The sequence below is a fragment of the Carcharodon carcharias genome, chromosome 37 (genome assembly GCF_017639515.1).
Source record: "Carcharodon carcharias isolate sCarCar2 chromosome 37, sCarCar2.pri, whole genome shotgun sequence".
Classification (NCBI taxonomy): Eukaryota; Metazoa; Chordata; class Chondrichthyes; order Lamniformes; family Lamnidae; genus Carcharodon; species Carcharodon carcharias.
The window spans coordinates 3,705,051-3,721,182 of NC_054503.1; the positions used below are offsets into that span (position 1 = coordinate 3,705,051).

Here is a 16,132-nt window from a genome sequence, read left to right on the forward strand (position 1 = left end):
ATTCCGGCATGATGACCTGCCTGCCTTTAAAAATGGACTCCCCGGGAGAGGCCTAGCTCATCCTGGTAATGCCAAAATGGTCTCACATATTCGTGGACATGCTGAATTGCATCAGCCCGTCCTTCAATGATGGTTTTTCACTGTTTCTGCAGTGTGGAATCTTTCACCATTTCTTCTTGTAACTGCCAGCATTTGCGTTGCGCGCAATGTACCAGATCGATTGACACACTTGCATCCTCCTGCAAGCGTAATGTTGCAGCTCCACTGAACTTTGTTGAAACGTTCTGTACATTTCGATGCTTGGCCGTGAGCTGAGGTGATAGGAGTAGCGCCTGAGGTTGACAGGCTGTGCGATGTCCGACCAATCCCATGGATTGTCACTCGTGCGAGGTCACGACCTGCTGGTAGACATGTGATCACTGGGCCTTTAATCTCCATGACTCCGTGGAGGACTGATTGGAGTTGCACTCCAGGACTATGGATCCTGCACGTGGAATTAGTGAAGCGTTGCGCGCGTTAGTAAGTTTCACCGTGGCCTTCCACGTCTGTCGATGCACATCTTCTAGAGTCCGCGGAGGTAGGGTGTTGGTACTTGCCCCTGTGTCAATCATGGCCAATAAGGAATAGTCAGCAGCTTTCTTAGGGCAGATGATGCAAATCCTGGCAAACGTCTTGGATGGCGTGGCGGCATGTATGTTTCCCGCCAGCTTGGCGGTGTAGAACGTGTCACCACCGCCCTTCGCCTCGTTCGCCCTGTTCGGTTTGTCGGTCACCCTCGTGTACATGTTTCTGACGGGGTACTGGATGGTCATTCTTATTGCTGGAAGGCACCGATTGTGCACGGTCTGTTTGGCCCTTTGTAGCTGCATCAGCCTTTGCTCTTGGACGCTCTGCCATCGCCAGCGGCCCCTTTCCGGGCCCCCCCCCCCCCCCCGCAGAACTGACGGAAAGCTGGGCATTTCCTTGGTGCCCACAGCAGGCCACGCCTTCCGCATGTCTCACTAGGTACGGGTGTTCCAGTGAGCGGGTCAACAATCGGGATTGTACCCGGGACCTGTCAGCCTCGTCGACCTGCGTGGATCGCTTCGTATTTCTGTCCGTCCTCGAGCGGCTCTTCGAGGCTTCGACATTTTGGGCTGGTCTGGCAGGTCTTTCTGGAACGCTTCCACGGGAGTGGGGTGCGATCACCAACTCAACAACTCTGCCCGCTGGCTCTGCTTTTGAAAAATCGCAGTGCATATACCCGTTTCTCCGCACCTGCCGATGGAGTGGTCCGTGGATTCTGCAGGCCGCTGTCGAAATGGCGTGGACTCTAGTCGGCGAATGCGGAAGTTGAACCTGATTCTGAACTGGCCCTCCAATGTAATCCAGATCTTTTGCGGATCCTTTGGCTCTTCTATTAGTCCAGAGGTGTTCAGCCTGTGTGGACCCTCATTGCCGATTGCTAGGCGAACTCTTATGGTTTGCTTGTCCGGTTCGGACAAGCTGAACCGAGAAACCAGAGCTGCGCCCGCTGTTTAAACGTTCTGAATTCAGGTTAGAGGTCAGCTGCATCCTAATTCATACCGGGGTATCTTGCAGACTTTTTGACAAATCCCTCCTTTCCCTGTAGTACCTGGGATGAGTGTCGCTGTAGCCGCTCTGCAACGCTCCGCCCATTTCAATGGCAACCCTCTGTGGCCCGATCTTTATGATGGTTTTTATTGTGTTTGACTCTCCCTCGCTTGTTATCGATCCAGCCCGCGCCCCGGTCACCCGTTTTTCCCGACTGAGCTAACTCATTGCTGGTCCTCTTGACGCACTGTCCTACTCACCGTGGGTATTTTGCCTGCTTGCCAGCTCTTTAATTTGAGCCCTATTCCAGCACTGCGTCTCCACAACTTTTCTGTGTGGTCAGCACGCTGCGTTTGCGGGGCTCTCCAGCACTGAGATGCCGTTGCGGGTCTGACCAAAACATCAAGGGTCGTCTCATGCCATGTAGGATGACCTAAGGCTGTTCACCATGTCGTGCCTGTGCTTAATCTTGCTGCCAGGCTGTTTGACCAACGCTGACACCATGTTGTGTTTTTATAATGGTATAAAGGCACCAATCGCTCATAAGGGATCGTGTAAACATGTTGTGAGCTCATTTATTGAGACTAAGCCTAAAGGTTGAAGACATTAGCAGCAGAGCTGTGTGTTTGTGTGTGTGTGTGTATGAGAGCGCTGCTCAAAACCAAAAGTGAAACTAAGACTGGATCGCATGACACACTTCCCTTCTAGTGATGTCATGCTGCTATCCCTTAAAGGCATATTACAACACAGGGACTCGGGAGAAGGCGGGTTTGGAAATGCAGCCCCTGCAGTGAAGTGCGGGTGCTGAGACGAGGGCTGAATCAGGCTGTTGTGCCCTCCAGAGTCGATTAACCCTTTGGCATTCAGTATCCAGAAAACTCACTTGGGACAGGAAGGGGGAATTAGATTTCTGATTCTACATCTTCCCGTTGCTTCAGTGCAACAAAGGGTTAAAAATAATAAGGGATCCACTCTCATGATGAGTGTGTCTTCGTGTCTCTCAGTGTGTGTGCATGTCTGTCAGTGTGTGTGTAAAGTGTATGGGTGTGTGTGTAAAGTGTCTGTCTCTCAATGTGTGTTGGCGTGTGTGTGTGTGTGTGTCGCTAGTGTGTGTGTGTGTCTCAGCCTGTGTGTGTATGTCGCTGTGTGTGTCTCAGCCTGTGTGTGTGTGTGTGTTGCTGTGTGTGTGTATCTCAGCATGTGTGTGTTGGTGTGAGTGTCTCAGCATGTCTGTGTGTGTGTGTCGCTGTGTGTGTGTGTGTGTCGCTGTGTGTGTGTGTGTCGCTGTGTGTGTGTGCGTCGCTGTGTGTGTGTGTGTCGCTGTGTGTGTGTGTGTCCCTGTGTGTGTGTGTGTCTGTGTGTGTGTGTCTCAGCCTGTGTGTGTGTGTCTCAGCCTGTGTGTGTGTGTCTCAGCCTGTGTGTGTATGTGTGTGTGTGTCTCAGCATGTCTGTGTGTGTGTGTGTCTGTGTCAGCGTGTGTGTGTGTGTCAGCGTGTGTGTGTGTAAAGAGTCAGGCTCCTGTTGTCAAAGGCTGGACACGGACTTGGAATGTAGCCTGACTGGAGTTTTTTCAAAATGATCAAAGGTCAATGTGGCCTCTCCTGTAACCATGCATGATCACAGGTTACTAAAACACTCAACACCAGCTCATTATTACTTTTTAATCTCATTGTTTGTATTGGTCCGGAAGTTTCTTTGATTTCAATTTTCTGCATTCATTGCTGGTGTGGGTTGGGCAGAGGCACTGAAACTTTACATTTGGGGTTTGTCAAACATTCTTCTTATAACAGGGATTAGTTACAGAGTAAAGCTCCCTCTACACTGTCCCCATCAAACACTCCCAGGACAGGTACAGCACGGGGTTAGATACAGAGTAAAGCTCCCTCTACACTGTCCCGATCAAACACTCCCAGGACAGGGACAGCACGGGGTTAGATTCAGAGTAAAGCTCCCTCTACACTGTCCCCATCAAACACTCCCAGGACAGGTACAGCATGGGGTTAGATACAGAGTAAAGCTCCCTCTACACTGTCCCCATCAGACACTCCCAGGACAGGTACAGCACGGGGTTAGATACAGAGTAAAACTCCCTCTACACTGTCCCCATTAACTGCTGGCTTTGACTTTGCATCTCTCTCCCATGGTCTCTGTGTTTGTTTTCCCTCATTCTCAGGATCTGGCTGTCCGTACTAAGTCCAGCATTTGTTGACAAGCCCTAGTTGTTTATTTGAAGCTGGTGGCGAGTCACCTTATTGGTGGCAACTGCATGGTTTGCCCAGCCATTTCAGACCAGGGGGTAATAGCATCGACCACATTGCTCGCAGTCTGGAGTCACATGTAGGCCCAGACCGGGTAAGGACGGCAGATTTCCTTCCCTAAAGGGGACATTAGTGAACCAGATGGGTTTTTACGACAATCGATGATCGTTTCATGGTCACCCTGACTGAGGCTAGCTTTTTATTCTAGATTACATAGGATTATGTAGAATATACAGGCCATTGAGCCCATCCTAGCGTAGAGACTCGTGTCTCCTCTCAGCTTTCCTCATCCAAACGTACGAACATAACCCTCTACTCCTTCCTCCCTCGTGTGTTTATCCAGCTTCCCCCTTCAATGTACCTACACTATTCAACCTCGAGCACTCCCTGAGGTGGGGGGGGTTGCAGTTCCACATTCTCCCCGCTCTCTGGGTGAAGACACTTCTCCTGAGTTCCCGATGAGTGACTTCCTTAAGTTGGTGGCGTCCAGCGTCCCCACAGGATGAGACGCTCTCTCTGTCTCCACTCAAATCGCATTTAAAAACTGCCCTGGTGGAATTGGAATTTAGTTCAGCAGAACTTTAGTCCTGAGAAACATAACAGCCACTGCCTACATGTGTGTGTGTATGTGTGTCTCTCTCTTCCCAGAGCTGGGCTGGTTCCACCCTCTCTTGGGCCTCCGGTTACTGACAGGGACAGGTTGATCAGAAACGCTGACTGACTCAGTCCCAGCTGTTGACCTGTGATAAACTGGGACCCTCCTCCTGAGCCCGGCCCAGCCTGTGAGGCGTTGGGTGGGAGGGAGCGGGGCAGGCCCTGTGTCTGTCCACACAGAACCACAGCAGTGTCGACCTACAGCTTCTATGATGTTATCCTGAGAGGAGCAGCGACTGGTTCCCCTCTAACCCCTGGCGAAGGGGGCCCAAGAACCGGGGACTGTGCAGTGGCTCCTCGTCCAGCTCCTGACATTCCCCCTGCCCCTCTCGTTTGCGAGTGCCCAGTTTTGTAATCACTGGCTCAGGACAGAAATAAAATCGGTGCTCTCCCCACCTCCCCGACCTTTCACCTCTCATCTCAAAGGCCGGTTGGTCAGTGTGGAACTGCGATCACATTAATCACTTGTATTTATATCTCATCTTTCAACATAGTCTACCGTCCCCTGGTGCTCCCCAGGGAGTGTTACCTGATCCGAGACCAAGCCATAAGGAGATGCTAGAGAGGGACAAGTGACCAAATATATGGTCAAAGGTTTTAATGAGCGTCTTAAAGGAGGAAGAGAGGTGGAGAGGTTTAGGGAGGGAATTCCAGAGCTTAGGGAGGGTTGTGGGGCTGGAGGAGGTTACAGAGATAGGGAGGGGTGTAGGTGCTGGAGGAGGTTGCAGAGATAGGGAGGGTTGTAGGGGCTGGAGGAGGTTACAGAGATAGGGAGGGTTGTAGGGGCTGGAGGAGGTTACAGAGATAGGGAGGGTTGTAGAGGCTGGAGGAGGTTACAGAGATAGGGATTTTGTAGGGGCTGGAGGAGGTTACAGAGATAGGGAGGGTTATAGGGGCTGGAGGAGGTTACAGAGATAGGGAGGGTTGTTGGGGCTGGAGGAGGTTACAGAGATAGGGAGGGTTATAGGGGCTGGAGGAGGTTACAGAGATAGGGGTGTAGGAGCTGGAGGAGGTTACAGAGATAGGGAGGGTTGTAGGGGCTGGAGGAGGTTACAGAGATAGGGAGGGTTATAGGGGCTGGAGGAGGTTACAGAGATAGGGAGGGTTATAGGGGCTGGAGGAGGTTACAGAGATAGGGAGGGGTGTAGGGGCTGGAGGAGGTTACAGAGATAGGGAGGGTTATAGGGGCTGGAGGAGGTTACAGAGATAGGGAGGGGTGTAGGGGCTGGAGGAGGTTACAGAGATAGGGAAGGTTATAGGGGCTGGAGGAGGTTCCAGAGATAGGGAGGGATGTGGGGGCTGGAGGAGGTTCCAGAGATAGGGAGGAGTGTAGGGGCTGGAGGAGGTTCCGGTGATAGGGAGTGTTGTAGGGGCTGGAGGAGGTTACAGAGATAGGGAGGGTTGTAGGGGCTGGAGGAGGTTACAGAGATAGGGAGGGTTGTAGGGGCTGGAGGAGGTTACAGAGATAGGGAGGGTTGTAGGGGCTGGAGGAGGTTACAGAGATAGGGAGGGTTGTAGGGGCTGGAGGAGGTTACAGAGATGGGGGGGTTATAGGGGCTGGAGGAGGTTACAGAGATGGGGAGGGTTGTTGGGGCTGGAGGAGGTTACAGAGATAGGGAGGGTTATAGGGGCTGAAGGAGGTTACAGAGATAGGGGTGTAGGGGCTGGAGGAGTTTACAGAGATAGGGAGGGTTGTAGGGGCTGGAGGAGGTTACAGAGATAGGGAGGGTCATAGGGGCTGGAGGAGGTTACAGAGATAGGGAGGGGGGTTGACGAGACCCTGAAGGAATTTGGAAATAAAGGTGAGAATTTTTAAATCGAGATGTTTCATGATGAGGAGTCGATTACTGTAGGTCAGCTCCCTTTGTCAGTGCTGAGGGAGTGCTGCACTGCCAGAGGTGCCGTCTTTCAGGGTGAGATGCTAAACCGAGGCCCCGTCTACCCTCTTTGGGGGATGTGAAAGATCCCACTGCCACTCATGGGAGTGGGGAAGGGGTAGCGGGGGAAAGGAGGTTTTCAACGGTGATATTTATCTTCCAACCAAGATTGCAAAAACATTACTCCTGTTTGTGGGATCTTGCTGTGTGAAAATAATTTGCTGTTGGTCAGTGGCAGGATATCTCGTTGGCTGTAAAGCGCTTTGGAACATGCTGAGGATGTTCCAGGCACTGTGGAAATGCAATTCTTTCCACTCACTCCTATCTTTACCTGTTTGAATCTCCCATTCCCCCACCACCATACCTCCTTTGTTCTCAAGGTCCAGCCTCTGGCCTGTGCTGAGATCACCGATCTACCTCCCGCCTGGCAATTCACAGAGTGATGGAATTGTTACGCCACAGAAGAAGGCCATTCGGCCCATCGTGCCTGCACTGGCTCTCCAAATGAGCAGTTCCCTCAGCGCCAGTCCCCATCCTTTGCCCCTTAACCTAGTGTCCTCGGCCCAACCATCTTCAGCTGCTTCATCAATGACCTTCCTTCCATCATAAGGTCAGAAGTGGGGATGTTCGCTGATGATTGCACAATGTTCAGCACCATTCGCGACTCCTCAGATACTGAAGCAGTCCATGTCCAAATGCAGCAAGACCTGGACAATATCCAGGCTTGGGGCTGACAAGTGGCAAGTAACATTCACGCCGCACAAGTGTCAGGCAATGACCATCTCCAACAAGATAGAATCTAACCATCGCCCCTTGATGTTCAATGGCATTACCATCACTGAATCCCCCACTATCGACATCCTGGGGGTTACAATTGAACTGGGCCAGCCTATAAACACTGGCTACAAGAACAGGTCAGATGCTGTGAATTCTGCAGCGAGTAACTCACTTCCTGACTCTCCAAAGCCTGTCCACCATCTACAAGGCACAAGTCAGGAGTGTGGTGGAATACTGTCCACTTGCCTGGATGAGTGCAGCTCCCACAACACTCAAGAAGTTCGACATCATCCAGGACAAAGCAGCCCCGCTTGATTGGCATCCCATCCACAAACATTCACTCCCTCCACCACCGACACACAGTAGCAGCAGTGTGTGTACCATCTACAAGATGCACTGCAGCAACTCACCAAGGCTCCTTCGACAGCACCTTCCAAACCCACAACCTCTACCATTTAGAAGGACAAGGGCAGCAGACACATGGGGAACACCACCACCTGCAAGTTCCCCTCCAAGTCACTCACCATCCTGACTTGGAAATATATCGGCCGTTCCTTTACTGTCACTGGGTCAAAATCCTGGAACTCCCTCCCTAACAGCATTGTGGGTGTACCTACACAACAGGGATTGCAGTGGTTCAAGAAGGCGGCTCACCCCCACCTTCTCAAGGGGCAATTAAGGATGGGCAATAAACGCTAGGCCCAGCCACATCCCGTGAATGAATAAAACAAAACCCTGCACATTCTTCCTTTTCAGATAAGTCCATTTTGAATGCCTCGATTAAACCTGCCTTGGGGCAGCGCGTACCAGACCCTAACCATTCGCTGCGTGGAAAAGCTCTTCTTATCACTTATGCTCCTTTTGCCAATGACTTTAAACCCTCTCATCCTCGGTGCTTTCACGGGTGGGAACGGTGGGGGGGTGGGGGTGGTGGTGGCACAGTGGTATTGTCACTGGACTTCCAGAGACCCAGGGTAATGCTCTGGAGACCTGGGTTCGAATCCCACCACAGGCAGACAGTGAAATTCGGATTCGATTAAAAACCTTACCTCACCTCATCGATTGTTGCAAAATCCCATCTGGGTTCACTAATACCCCTTTTAGGGAAGGAAATCTGCCCTCCTTACTTGGTCTGGGCCTATAATGTGACTCCAGACCTACAGCAAATGTGGTTGACTCTTAAATGCCCCTCTGAAGGGGGGTGTTAGTTAGGGATGGGCAATAAAGTTTGGCTAGCCCGCATCCCGTGATTGAATAAAAGAAACCTTCTCTGTCCCCAGGCCCCTGGTTCTCGTGCAATCGGCCGCTCGCAACGAGTTCTGGAGCGCTCAGCGAGTCGGTGCGCCCCCCCCCCCCCTCGCTGCCCGCTGCTCTCCGCACCAGCCCCTCCCCCACCCCCCCGCGCCAGCGCTCGCGGGACCTCTGGTCACAGCCCCGCCCGCTCGCTCGCTGGGCGACAGTTCCGGAGAGGCTCTCTCCGCCCCCATCTCCGTGGGGTTTTGAAGGGTTTGAGGGCACCTCCCTCGGCCGACGGCCATTCTAGACGGTGGTCCTGTCCCGGGGCTGGGTTCCTGGCTCCCTGGGCGCGCAGATCCCTGTTACCCTGTTGCCCTCCCATCGGCGGTGACCAGTTTGCTGTGGCTTTTTTCTCTCCGCAGGTGACTGCTGGCTGCTGGCAGCCATAGCCTCTCTTACTCTGAACGAGAAGATCCTGCATCGAGTGGTGCCTCAAGGACAGAGCTTCCAGCAGCAATACTGTGGAATCTTCCATTTTCAGGTACCCCCAGGGGTTGGGGAGGTGGGGGAAGAGGGAGGAGGGGGATTGTGAGTGTCATTACCACTCTCTCTCTCTCTCACACTCTCTCTCTCTCACACTCTCTCTCTCTCTCTCTCTGCCTCTCTCCGCACAGTTCTGGCAATTCGGTGAGTGGGTGGACGTGGTGATTGATGATCGCCTCCCGGTGAAGGACGGCAAGCTGGTTTTTGTGCACTCTGCCGCTCGCAACGAGTTCTGGAGCGCGCTGCTGGAGAAAGCTTACGCCAAGTGAGTCTGCGCCTCCACCTCCCCCCCCCCCCCCCCCCCCCCCCCCCCAACCCCGGCCCCGTCCGAGTTCCAGACAGGGATGCCCCCGGTAACAGAGGCCCCACGGCTGGGCCCCAGTATTCCTTCACCTGACGACCGGGTCCCCCAGCCTATCCGTGAGCCGCCCCCCCTGAACCTCTGCCATCCCACATGCTGGAGGTACACCCACCGTGCCGTTAGAGAGGGCGTTCCAGATCAGAATCCTGTCAGTCCCGCTGTCCGATGCCCCCCGGTGAATTTTCCTCCCTTTGTTTTTTTGTTTTGAAAGCTGCCATTGCCCCTGTCCCCACCTTCAGGCAGTGCATTTCCAAACCTTAACTCCTCACACCGCCCTCTGGGCCTAGTTGCCGATCGATCCACGTCCTCTGGCTATCGACCCCACAGCCAATCGGGAGCAGTTTTCTCCAGTTTTTGCCCATTCCCAGGCTCTTCCCGGTTTTGAACGCCTCAATTAAATCTCCCCCTCGACCTTCTCTGCTCGCTCCCGGCTTCTCCAGTCCGTAATGGATCTGTAACTGCAGCGCCTCACGATTCGGAGCCATTCGACAGCACCTTCCAAACCGGCAGCACTACCGCCCGGAACGCTCCCCGCTTGCCTGGATGAGTTGCAGCTCCCACAACACTCAAGATGCTCGACACCGTCCAGGACAAAGCAGCCCCGCTTGATTGGCACCCCATCCACAAACATTCACTCCCTCCACCACCGACGCACAGTAGCAGCAGTGTGTGTACCATCTACAAGATGCACTGCAGCAACTCACCAAGGCTCCTTCGACAGCGCCGCTCAAACCCACAACCTCTACCCCTTAGAAGGACAAGGGCAGCAGACACATGGGAACACCACCACCTAGAAGTTCCCCTCCAAGCCACACACCATCCTGACTTGGAAATATATCGGCCGTTCCTTCACTGTCGCTGGGTCAAAATCCTGGAACTCCCTCCCTAACAGCACTGCGGGTGTGCCTACACCACAGGGACTGCAGCGGCTCAAGAAGGCGACTCACCACCGCCTCCTCAGGGGGCAATTAGGGATGGGCAATAAATGCTGGGCCCAGCCAGCGACGCTCACATCCTGTGAAAGAATTTTTAAAAAGTAAATCTCTACAGTATCCTCTCCGTATCGTGTTCAGTTATGGGCTGTGCAGTTCAGGAAGGATTGTATAGGTTTGGGAGCTGGGTGCGTGGGTGGGGATGGGGTTGCCAGAGGTGCGGTAGCCACGGTCCAGAATGAAAGGGTTAAATTCCGAGGACAGATTAACCCAGCTCACTGGGATAAACTGTCTTTTTAGTGTGTCCCAATATTGAAGGTGAGGGCAGCTCAAATAAGTAACAAGAGATGGACAAAGCCCAAGACAAAAGGTATCAGCTTCCACTTGGGGAGCTGACCACTGCAGGAGTGACCTCTCTAACCTGCGCTAACAAACTGGCCAGCGTTGTGGCCTTTACAATTAGCACAGCGGCCGGAAGAGACATTGAGCCGTTGATGTGGTTTTTAACTGTGGTGTCAAATTTTTTTTGTTTTTAAAAAAAAAAGCCCCATCGTAGCGAGATGCAGAATCATCCTGTCGCTCACGAGATAAGGATCGAGTGGCAAGGCACACTCTGCTCTCATGGCTCCACCAGCAGACATCCGGTGTACGGCTGATCACCTGCTTGATATTTCGAGACCGGCTGCGCTTTCAGAATGGCCCCCTTGAGATCGCGGGCGTTTCCCTAGTCGGGGGTCAGACACCCAGGGAAAGCGAGAAGGTGGAAAGTGCCGAGCCTCAGTAACAACCTGGGCTCCCCAGATGTAAATGGAACTCGGACTAATCTGAGGAGTTCCATTCGTGTGGGCCAGAGAAATTATAGTTAACCGGGGCAGTAATCGCTCTCTGCATCTTATCCCCAGACCCAGAGACAGCTGTTACCAAATGATTCAGTTATCTAGAACGTTTCATTCAGCGAAATACGTATTTCTCGCTCCCCTCTGTCTCGTGATAATTATTGCTTTTCTCTTTATCTTGTCTTCACCCGCTCTGTTCTTCCTGTCTGCTTATCACTCTGTGTCTCTGTATCGCGATCTGCCATCCCTTTATCTCTTTTCTGTTTCTGTATTTTTCCATTGTTCACTCTGCTTTACTGTCCCTCACTCTTCCTCTGCTTATGTCCCTCTCCATCCCTCTCTGCCCCATCTCTCTTTCTCCTTCTCTGTATCCCTCACTCACTCCCTCCTGTCTCAACCTCATTCCCTCTTTTCTTGTCTCTCCCTCACTCCTTCTCTCCTGTCTCTCCCTCACTCCCTCTCTCCTGTCTGTCCTTCACTCCCTCTCTCCCTCAATAACTCTCTCCTTCTGTCTCCTTCCCCCTCTCTAAATCTCTCTTCCTGTCCCAACTCTCTCTCTCTGTTCCCTTTCTCTATCCCGACTATCACTCACTCTCTCCGTCCTGATGCTCTCTCTCCCACCCAACTCTGTTCTGACTCTCTCTCTCTGCCCGGACGCTCTCTCTCCATCCCAAATCTCTCTCTCTCTCTCTCCCGGCTCTCTCTACCCCCAACTCTGTCTGCTCCCCACTCCCTTTACCCCGACACCCTCTGTCCCGACTCACTCTCGCTCTCCCTCACCTCCCCCCGACTCTCTCCTCCCCCCCGACTCCCTCCTCCCCCCGACTCTCTCCCTCCTCCCCCCCGACTCCCTCCTCCCCCCGACTCTCTCCCTCCTCCCCCCGACTCCCTCCTCCCCCCGACTCTCTCCCTCCCCCCGACTCTCTCCCTCCCCCCGACTCTCTCCCTCCCCCCGACTCTCTCTCCTCTCCCAATTCTGTCCACCCGACTCCTCTCTCGTCCCCCCGACTCTCTCTCATCCCAACTCTCTTGTTCCCCCCGACTCTCTCTCTCTGTCCTAACTCTCTCCGCCTCTGTGTGTCTCTCTCTCTCCGTCCTGACTCTCTCTGCCCCCCCGACTCTCTCTCTTTCCATCTCTCTTCCCCCCGCCGTTCCCCTCTCCCCCAGGGTAAGTGGTTGCTATGAAGCACTATCAGGCGGAAGCACATCCGAAGGATTTGAAGACTTCACGGGAGGGGTGACGGAAATGTATGATCTCAGAAAATCGCCCCCGGACCTTTACAGAATCATCCAGAAGGCGCTGGAACGTGGATCGCTCATGGGATGCTCCATCGATGTAAGCGGCCTGCCTAGTTTTGCTTACCTGGGTTGGGGAGTTAGGAATGTGGGAGACATCCCACACTGAGGTCCAAGTCCTGGCAGCCGGCAGCCCGCAGCCCCCGGTTGCTGCTGACTCAGGGGCCAAGAAAGATACTGGGGCCGCTGTTATGTATTCCACAAACATTATTCACATACTCTGGCCGACTCCTCCCGACCCTGGGTTGGAATAATGAATTTGAACTGTCTCCTTGTCCAGCACGGACTTCCCGAGCTTCTGAGCAATGCGGGGAAGAAAGGCTTGCATTCTCGTGGCGCCGTTCACGTCCTCAGGCTATTCGCCCCCAAAGCACCTCACAGCCGGTGGGACACTTTTCGAAGTTGAATCTTAGGAGCCCCGGCCGCCGACCTGCGCACAGCAAGATCCCACAAATGTGCGTGTGTGTTTTTTTAGTGGTGTGGGTTGAGGAATAAGTATCGGGCCCAGGACATCGGGTGGGGGGTGCAGGGGTGGGTGGAGAGCTCCCTCTGCACTTCTTCCGATTGTGGCCTGGGGGGGGGGGGGGGGGCTCCCTCTGGTCCTCCTTCCGATAGCGGCCTCAGTTCGATGTCTCGCCTGAAAGACGGCACCCTCGGCAGTGCAGCACTCCCTCGGAATGCCGGCCCGGATCGTGGGTCGAAAGTGTCAGGGCTGGAGTTGGGTTGGGGAATTGGGGGGTGGGGGGGTAGGGGGCGGAACTCGAACCCCTAAGCTTCTGAGCTTGGGCTTTCGAATCCCAGCCGTGACTCGGGGGCAGAGGGGCTCTTTGGTCTGCCTCGTCATCTCTCCTACCCTTCGCTGGGTCTCCTGCCCCTTTCCCCTGGGTTCTTCAGGCCATCAAAGCTGGTAGCTGCTGCCCGCTTGGGAGTGGACGGAAGGCCCGGGCTTCAACTCAACTCGGGCAATGGCCAAGGCAGCAAAGAATAAACCTCAGTGTCAGCGAATGCAGCCATGTAGCAAACGGCAGGTGGGATATGCTGCCGGTGGGGGTTTGGGGTAAAATGTGAGGTTTTCCACTTTGGTGGGAGGCACAGATGTGGCAGAACATTTCTGGAATATTGCTGAAAAAAGACACTTTGTTGAAGCTTTTCATCTTGCACTCATCAGGACAGCCACAAGAACACTGATGCCAGGGGGGGAAGTGACAACTTTATACCGCATGGGAAGAGAGCGCTGGCTCGTTGGAAGGTGGACAGAAAGAACGTGTACACCCGTTTGTGCCTGTTTCAGCTGAACAAACTAAGTGACAGCCATTCGCTGGTTCATTCCTCAGGGCAATGCCTTGACCAATCAGAGCCAAGCTGCCTGGTTTAAAATTTCAAACAACGCTTGGCAGTTGACTGTTAGTCACCACTAACTGGTGCATTCCCCATGGCAGCGTCTCTACCAATCAGAGTCCACTTGCCAACCAATCAGCACTCTCTTCTCACAGTATAGTGTCACAGTATCTTTACAGTGCAGGAGGAGGCCATTCGGCCCATTGTGTCTGTACTGGCTCTCTGAAAGAGCACTCCACCTCGTCTCACTCCCCTGCTTTATTCACGTAACCTTGCACATTCTCTCTTTTCAGGTAGCAATCCAATTCCCTTCTGAATACCTCAACTGAACCTGCCTCCATCGCCCTTTCAGGAAGTTCACTCCAGTCTCCAACCACCCTCTGGGTGAAATTTTTTTTCCCTCACATCACATTTACTCCTTTTATCAATTAATTTGAACCTGTGCCCTCTAGTTCTTGATGCTCTCTGGAGTGGGTACAGTTTACCCTGTCCATACCCCTCAGGATCTTGAATACCTCTTATCAAGTCTCCTCTCAGCCTTCTTTTCTCCAAGGAAAACAGTCCCAATCTCACCTCATAGCAATAATTCTTCACCCCGGAATCATTCTTGTGAATCTCCCCTGCACCCTATCCAATGTCTTCACATCCTCCCTCGATTATGGTGCCCAGAACTGGAAGCAGTGCTACAGATGAGGCCTAACTAGTGTCCTATACAAGTTCAACATGACCTCCTTACTTTTGTACCCAATTCCCCTATTAATAAAGCCGAAGATACTATATACTTTATTATAACTGCTCTCTCAACACGTCCTGCCATCTTTGATGATCTATGTACATATACACCAAGGACCCTCTGTCCCTGAATCTCCTTTAGAGGCGCTCCCTTCATTTTCCACTGCCTCACTATATCTTTCCTGCCAAAACCAATCACCTCACACTTCCCTGAACTTCATCTGCCACTTGTCTCCCCAATCCACCAACATGTCCTTTCGAAGTTCAGTTGACAACATTTCCAGTAAAGTTGTTGCTTCCCCCTAGACATTGGTATCTTTGCGATTGTCCAAGACAAAATGTCCATCAAACAATTATTCACTCATGGGATGTGGGCATCTCTGGCTAGGCCAGCATTTATTGCCCATCCCTAATTGCCCTTGTTGAGAGAGCAGTTAATAGTATGGCTTTATTAATAGGGGAATTGGGTACAAGAGTAAGGAGGTCATGTTGAACTTGTATAAGACACTAGGCCTCATCTGGAGTACTGCATCCAGTTCTGGCCACCATACTTGAGAAAGGATGTGAAGGCATTGGAGAGAGTATAGAGGAGATTCGCATTTAAGAGTCAACCACATTGCTGCGGTCACATGTAGGCAGATTTCCTTCCCTGAAGGACACAAGTGAAACAGATGGAGTTTTTATGACAATGGTTTTGTGGGTTATCATTAAATTCAAATTTCACCATCTGCTGTGGTGGGACTGGAACCCAGGTCCCAGAGACTTTACCCTGAATCTCTGGGATACTAGTCCAGTGATAATACCACTACGCCATCACCTGCTCATGTTTTTTAAACGGTGAGGGATTAGAAAGTGTAGATGTACAAAGAGGCCTGGATGTCCTTGTCCATAAGTCACTAACATGCAGGGTACAGCAGGCAAGTAGGAAGGTTAGTGGAATGTGAACCTTTATCACAAGAGGATCTGAGTACAGGAATAGTGAAGTCTTCCTTCACTTGTATAGAAGCTTGGTCAGATTGCACCTGGAGTACTGTGTGCAGTTTTGGTCCCCTTACCTCAGGAAGGATATTATTGCCATAGAGGGAGAGGAACGAAAGCTCACCAGACTTGTTCCTGGGATGGTGGGACTGTCTTATGAAGAGAGATTGGGGAAACCAGGCCTGTGTTCTCTAGATTTTTGAAGAATGAGAGGTGATCTCATTGAGAGCTGTAAAATAATTAAAGGGGTAGACAAGGTAGATGTGGGTAAGATGTTTCCCTCTGGTCCGGTGGTCTAGAGCTAGGGGGAAACCATTTCTAAATAAGGGGGAAGCCACTTAGGGCTGAGATGTGGAGGAACCTTTTCACTCAGAGGGTTGGTGAATCTTTGGGATTCTCTACCCCAGACGGTACGGAAAGCTCAGTGATTACGTATGTTTAAAGCAGAGATTGACAGGTTTCTAAATACCAGTGACGTAGAGGGGATATGAGGATAGTGTGGGGGGGAAGATAAAAACCCAACCACTCCCTCGAGTGAGGGAGGCCAAGCCATCCTTTCGCCCTATACACGGACCTATACCTGACTCCACCCTCCCACCAACATGCTCGACCCTCTCAAGATACCCCGGCAATCAACACTCGGCGTTAACCCGCTACACCGCGGCTCAAGAAGTGCCGACTGCCACCTTCGAAGGGCAACTCAGGGTGAGCAGGAAGTGCCAGTTCGTGGCAGTGAAGCAAGCGTGGAATTTGAATGCCA

At 52.6% G+C, this 16,132-nt stretch overlaps 1 protein-coding gene across 2 annotated transcripts in view; it reads left to right on the top strand.

Annotated features, from left to right (window-relative positions):
- LOC121273031 (calpain-1 catalytic subunit-like) overlaps positions 1 to 16,132 on the top strand; it is a 117,658-nt gene that overhangs the window by 70,125 nt on the left and 31,401 nt on the right. For both annotated transcript variants that reach the window (XM_041179980.1, XM_041179979.1), the window contains exons 4-6: positions 8,779 to 8,897; positions 9,031 to 9,164; positions 12,196 to 12,364. In XM_041179980.1, the coding sequence (XP_041035914.1) occupies positions 8,779 to 8,897; positions 9,031 to 9,164; positions 12,196 to 12,364 (422 nt within the window). The remainder of the gene's footprint in view (positions 1 to 8,778; positions 8,898 to 9,030; positions 9,165 to 12,195; positions 12,365 to 16,132) is intronic.